Source organism: Echinops telfairi, unplaced genomic scaffold (assembly GCF_000313985.2).
Source record: "Echinops telfairi isolate 266 unplaced genomic scaffold, ASM31398v2 ScPeMD7_24;HRSCAF=84, whole genome shotgun sequence".
NCBI classification, from domain to species: domain Eukaryota; kingdom Metazoa; phylum Chordata; class Mammalia; order Afrosoricida; family Tenrecidae; genus Echinops; species Echinops telfairi.
In genome coordinates, this window is record NW_022103921.1 from 6,350,049 (window position 1) to 6,357,085 (window position 7,037).

The 7,037-nt window shown below is 45.0% G+C and overlaps 1 protein-coding gene across 2 annotated transcripts in view; it reads left to right on the plus strand.

The window, feature by feature from the left end:
- The window catches only part of RUBCNL (rubicon like autophagy enhancer), a 56,554-nt gene that overhangs the window by 45,945 nt on the left and 3,572 nt on the right, over positions 1-7,037 (plus strand). For both annotated transcript variants that reach the window (XM_013007588.2, XM_045289096.1), the window contains exons 12-13: positions 5,431-5,584; positions 6,470-6,560. In XM_013007588.2, the coding sequence (XP_012863042.1) occupies positions 5,431-5,584; positions 6,470-6,560 (245 nt within the window). The remainder of the gene's footprint in view (positions 1-5,430; positions 5,585-6,469; positions 6,561-7,037) is intronic.

Here is a 7,037-nt window from a genome sequence, read left to right on the forward strand (position 1 = left end):
TCATCTGTCCTGGATTCCCTGTGTTTCCAGTTACAATCTGTACCAGTGTACATCCTATTGTCTAGCCAGATTTGTAAGGTAAAATTGGGATCATGATAGTGGGGGTAGGAAGCATTTAAGAACTAGAGGAAAGTTGTATGTTTCATTGTTGCTACACTGCACCCTGACTGGCTCATCTCCTCCCCGTGACCCTTCTGTAAGGGGATGTCCAGTTGCCTACAGATGGGTCTTGGGGCCCCAATCTGCACTCTCCCCTTATTCACAATGAATTGAATTTTTGTTCTTTGATGCCTGATCCCTGATCCCTTCAACATCTCATGATCACATAGACTGGTGTGCTTCTTCCATGTGTGCTTTGTTGCTTCTGAGCTAGATGGCTGCTTGTTTACCTTCAAGCCTTTAAGACCCCAGAGACCATATCTTTGGATAGCTGGGCACCATCAGCTTTCTTATGCACCCATTGTCTTCAGTGATTGTATTGGGAAGGTGAGCACACAATGACAGGATGTTTTTGTTCTTTGATGCCTGATAACTGATATCTTCGGCAGCTGGTGATCACACAGGCTGGTATGTTTCTTCCATGTGGGCTTTGTTGCTTCTGAACTAGATGGCCTCTTGTTTACCTTCAAGTCTTTAAAACCCTAGATGTTATATCTTCTGATAGCTTGGCTCCATCGGCTTTCTTTGCCACTTGTGCTTATGCACGCGTTTTTGTCTTCAGCAATCGTGTCGGGAAGGTGAGCATCATGGAATGCCAGTTTAATACAACAAAGTATCCTTGCGTTGAGGGAGTACTTGGGTGGAGGCCCAATGTCCATCTGCTACCTTAATACTAAATCTATAAATATATGCACATAGATCTATTTCCTCATCTTCATATATATTTACATATGTACATGACTTTTTTTTAGACCTCGATAAATGCCCTTATCCTCCTAGCTTTTTCTTCTATTTCCTTTTACTTTCCTTTTGTCCCACTATCATATGCTCAGTCTTCATTTGGGTTTCAGTAATTCCTTTTGGTTACAATACCCTTGATCACACCCTACCAGGCCTCCTACACCCTCCTCACCAACAATTTGGATCACTTTAACACCATTTCCTTCCCCCACCTCCCCCTCTCCCATGTCCCCCCCGATGTGTCAGTCCCGTTTTTTCCTCCTCCAGATTGTTCATACAGCCTATCTTATTTAGACAGACCTGTGGAGATAACATGCACAAAAACAAGACTGAGCAAAACCAAGCAACAAAAGAAAATAAAACATCAACAACAACAAAAAACCAATGACAAAAAAACAACAACAACAAAAAAGAAAAGCCTGCAGTTAGTTCAAAGGCAACTGTTTGTTGGCCTTTAGGAATGTTTTCCGGTCGAGTCTGATGGGGTGCCAAGCCGTGGCCCCAAAGTCTATTTTTGGTATTCCCTGGGGACTTTGTACTGCAACCGATTTTTAATTATCTTCAGCAAAATGTTACTTATGTATGATCTTAATGATATTGTTGTATAGTTTCCACATTTTCTCGGGTCACCTTTCCTTGGAAAGGATACAAATTGGTTCTCTTCCAGTTGACTTGCCAGGTAGTTGTCTTCCAAATTTCTCGGCATAGGTGAATGAGTGCTTCCCACACTGCATCCCTTTCAGAAACATGTCCATTGATATTCCGTTAGTCTCCTGGACCTTGTTCTTCACCAGTGCCCTCAATACAGCTTCCTTCACTACCATCAGTTCCTGATTGCACGTGGCTTCTTGAACTGTTTGAACGTTGACTTGTTCTTTTTGTATAGTGTTGTCCACCTTCTTCTGATACTTCCTGAATTGTTTAATATTTCTGCTTATGGAATTCTTCAATGTTGCAAATCAAAGCTTGCATATTTTCTTCAGTTCAGCTAGCTTGAGAAATCTCAAGCTTGTTTCCCCCTGTTGTTGTTTTTAACTCTAGGTCTTTGCGTAGTTTATTATGATACTTTGCTTTGTCTCCTCAAGCCACCCTTGGAAGTCTTTTGTTCAGCTCTTTCCTTCATTCTGTCTTCCACTCCCTTTAGTCACCCTTCATTCAAGAGCAAGTTTCAGAGTCTATTCTGACATTCAATGGAAGTGTGTAGTCCCACTGAATTGTATACAGTAAAGATGGTTAAAATAGTGTGTGTGTATATATATATACACCCTATATATATAGTGTGTGTATACACACACACACACACACACATATATGCACACAATTCTTAAAATAGTACTATATGTGTTTGTATCATGATTTTTAAAATGAAATGCTGAGACTGCTTATATACAACCAAGCTGATCATGGGCTATGGTTCCTTGGTTTGGAAGTTTTGGGTCATGATTTCTTGAGCTGCCCCAGTTACTCGGCCTGATAACATATGTAGTGCTTCTATCTCCTAGCTTGTTGTGTGACGCCTGGAGTCTTAAGAGCTTGCCAGTGGCCATCTAAGATTCATCAATTGGTCTTTATTTGCCTGGAGCTACATGGGAAGAGGGAGAATGGGGACTAGGCAGAGGGTGTGGGATGTGTGGCAGATTGATACACGAACAACTACCCCCTTTGCTATGAGATCAGAAGAACTGGATGGTGCCCCACTATCATTACTGAATATTTTGATCAAATGTTTCCTAGAACAGATTCCACAGAAGTATCCTGATCAAAGGTGGCAAAATGCAGAACAGAATTTCAAATTATTTTGGTCTTTTGAAGTTATTTCCCTGACACAATTTTTTTAAACCTTAAGCCTTTTTAATCTCATGAAGTTTTCTTAAGCCCAAACAATAGTTTAGCTTCATATCGTCTTAAAGGTCAGTCTTGTGCTCCAGGTACTTTAAAGGGTTATCTCCATGGAATCAACAGGACTCTTGGACTCTTAGGGCACAGTGAGTTCATGTTGGTGAGTGAGAAACAGCCCAGAAAGCAGGGTAAGGATGGTTTCACCTTCAAAGAAACAGGCTTTGTGTCACTAAACTCTACAGGTAGAAATTCTTGGATCGGTGTATGTCTTGTTATGTATATTCTCAATAACAATAATTTAAAAACAAAGGTGAAGCCATACAAGGTGAGATGACTCTAGTCAGTGACCTTTATTTAACCCCTGAACAACTCACCGTGAACGCATGATCTCCAGAAACTTTACCTGTAGAGCTTTATACTAAAGATATACTGAAGACTGTGGGTAGCGATATAACTAAAACCAGTTTATGATAATAACAAAAATATTAAAATTCTAGGTTTCACTAATAGGACAGTACTTAATATTGTCATTTGCAGTATAGCTGTTACACAGCCCACAGAGAAAATAGACGGAGTTTATCGGCATAGATATGGTTTTCACAGTGCATGGGGAAAGAGTAGATGGCCCAGGAGTGTCAGATTGCTTGTTACAGATGGTAGGAGCCTAGATTTGTTTTCTGTTTTGTTTTGTTTGAGCTTATTTAGTGTGTTTTTTCAAAGTTTTTTCTAATACTTAATTTTGATATCATGATGCATTACTTTTATCATAATGGAATTGGGGGAGAAGAGTAAGGATTTTGTGCTCATTTGGCCTTGGGCCAGGTGGTATTTGCGTGACAGGGTAATTTCTTCTCAGAGTCTGAATGTGCTCATCGATAAATTGTAATAGGACCCACAGCTCCTACCTTTTGCAAAGAAGTATCAAGCATTTCAGACTTCCGATTAAAAAGTCATTAAGACTCAACTTAGAATCTAGCAGGACATTGCATGTGCGAGGCCTTTGCAGGACCTGGTATAGGACACGTACTAGATTGCTGTGAGGTACAGAAGGGGCAGCATTGGGTTCTGAAGGGGATGGTGGGGAAGAGAGTGGGCCAGGCTTCCTGGAGGGAAAACCTGTGCTGGCTGTGGCACGAGATGAAGAAGGGCCAGGAGTCCTGTGGGAAGAGGAGGCAGAGGGGCAAACACTCCTCCACACCCCCAGGCTGTGTGGAGAATTTAGAGGGGATTGGCATTTCTGGGAAATCTGTGCATAGCACAAATGATTATGTGCTGAAGCGGAAAGGCCTGGCCTTGGAAACCCTGTGAACCCCAGTGGCACCCTGACACAGATGGGGATCCAGTGAGTTGTATCCAAGTCTGTGGCAAGTGGTTTAGCCTGACTGGGGAGTCAAGTCCAGTGTAGCGGGAGGCTGGTTTGGAAGGTCAATCTCTCAGAGTTCTACTGACGAGCGTAGGGAATTGAATAGTTCTAAAGTAAGTTCTGGTTTGGACGCCCTTGGCACACTGAAGTGGACATGACCACCAGGCAGCTGGATACCAAGTCTTAAGCTTGCCTTTGGACTGAGGAGAATGGGAGTCATTCCTCTACTTCTGGGCAGTAATCTTCCCACCAGCTGACCAGCATTTAGTGATGCTGGTGGCCTTGAATTTCAACTGAAACGTGTACGTTTGTAATTCTGATCCAGTTACACATTTGTAAAAAATGTGCTGAGATATAGATAAGGTGGTTTTAAAACGTTTGTGGGACAAATCGTGGAACTGAAGGACAGTGGGATTTTTCCATAGTTTTTTTTTTAAGCCCTGTAGTATACCAAACATTTACTACTTCATCCATTTTTAAATCTACAATTTGGTGACACTAATTGCAGCTACCATATTGGGCGACTGTCACCGTTACCAGTGCTCCTTAATACATAACTCCTTGTTTCCACCTCCCTTCTGCCCTTGGGGGCGCAAACCCAACACCCTTGGGTCTCATGCATTTTTGAGGACCAGCACAATGGCTGTCTTCCGCAATGGCTGACCCATTTTTCAATCCCACCAGCAACTGGTCTCCGCATCCTCACCCACCCTTGTTATTTTCCTTGGTCCCCCACCTTGCTAATGGCCTTCCCCGTGGGGGGTGGGTGAGTGGCTATCACGCGGTTTGGCTTTACATTTCCCCAGCGATGGTTCACATTGAGCATCGTTGTCCATTTGTCTATCTTCTTTGCTGAAGTGTCTGGCCCACCTTTTCTATGGAGTCGTTTGTTTATTGTGGTTCAGTTTAGAGATCCTTTACAGATTCTGGTCAGTACACCTCAATCCGTACCAGGCACAGGCTTCCAGGTTGTGAGCTGTCCCCTCACTCGGTTGGGAAAGCCCCTTGACATGCCAGAGCTTCGACTTGTGGAGAGGTTGGCAGCTTAGACATTTGTTACAGCCTGGCCGACAGATGTTGCCAGGTGCTTTCTGCTGCGTGTGTGCATGGTGCTGCTCCAGGTGACACCTGTCTCTGCTTGTCCAGCTTTCTGAAGGACGCTTCCATAGGCGTCTGATTGCACGGCTTCAAGCAGATTTGGAAACTGTCGAGTGGGGGCAGCAAGGTGTCCTTGGGGAGATTGCTTTTTGTTCAAAGAGTCCAGTGTGAGAGCCAGGAGCAAACAGCGGTGGCACGGACTGACACTCTTTCTGTTTCCTCTCTGGCAGTGCGTTACAAGAGTTTGAGCAGGTGCCCAGACACCTGACTGATGAGCTCCACCTGTTTTCCCTGGACGACCTGGTCAGGGTCAAGAGAGGGCTGCTGGCGCCCCTACTGAAGGACCTTCTGAGAGTGTCCCTCATGCATGTGGCCGGCTGTGAGGTAAGGGCTTGTGGAGGGCTGGTGGGTGTACCCTTGTAGGCCAGGGCAGGACTGGGGTGTCCTACACATTGCCCCCTTTAGCCCTCACCAATGCTCTCAGAAGTGCTGGCACCCTCTGTTACAGAGGAGAGACCGGAGGCTCACAGCCATGCATCATGCTGGCGTGGAGATGCCAGCCTACGTCAGCGGGGTGTCCGGTCTGCTGGGGACGCTGCTGCTCTGCCTCCTGCTGCTGAACTCCGCTCTGTGGGCTCAGGATTAGCAGAACCGGAGCGAGTGGGGCTCCACAGAGTGGAGAATTGTAGTATAGGGGGAAAATGGAGGAAAAAATATCCTTTAAGAATATGCATTTAGAGTCTGATGCAAAAGGAGAAATACTGTATATGACCCCATTTCTCTGAACATTCTAGAACAGGCAGGTGCATGGAGACCCAAGTTTCTTAGTGTTTACCAGGGCGGGGTTGGGGTGTGGAGAGAGTTGAGTGGGGAGCTATTGAAGAAACATCGAAGTTCCATTTTGAAAATATCTAAAGATGGACTGAGGTGCTGCTGGGTACCCAGCAGGGGGACCATCACTAATGCCACGGAATCATGCAGCCCCCAACGGTCAAAATGGCCAATGTACGTAGTTAATCATACTTAGAAAAAGTGACCACACTCAAAATCCCGATCTTCTTCTGGCACCGCGGTCTGCCTTGATGTGAACGTTCTCTGGGCAGAAGCCAGGAGACACGATGCGTGCCGTGCTGCAGGAGATGGGAGTCAGAGGCGTTCACAAAGCAGGGCTGAGGGCGCGCTCGAACGTGGTAGCCCAGCGTCTGCCACGAAAGCGGAGGTCAACACCATTCCTGGGAGGGTTTCACCTGCTGATCCTTTCGTTCCCAGCTCTGCCAAGGAAGAGGCTTCATTTGTGAATTTTGCCGGAGCGCGGCTGTCATCTTCCCCTTTCAAACCGAAACCTGTCGAAGATGCTCAGGTATCTGGATGCAAAGGTGTTTTCCCCATTTAATGAGGCAGGTGTAGTTCGTGCGTGGGTGTTTTGGTTCACTCCTGCATACACGTGCACACACAAGTGCCAAGCCTGTGCCTGTCAATTCCAACTCATGGTGACCTTGTGTGTAAACGTGCAGAACTGCGCCATAGGGTTCCCTCATGTAATCTTTTTTTATATATATATATATATTTTTTACTTGCAAGGACTGCTTTCCTTTGGGGGCAATGGTCCTTACACAGAGAGCAAAAGTGTAGGAAATAACTGGAAGATAAACAAGAAATGTTCAAGAAATAGAAAAAAGTAAACAGCCGTGGAATAAGGACACAGTAACTAAAAGGAAATTTGAAAGAAAAAATTCATGACTGACTTTAGACAATATAGAGTCCCCCGAGGGGGTGCACCGTTCCTGGAAGTACAGTGAACCCTCGTTTATCGCGGTTCATCGGTTCTAGACCCTAC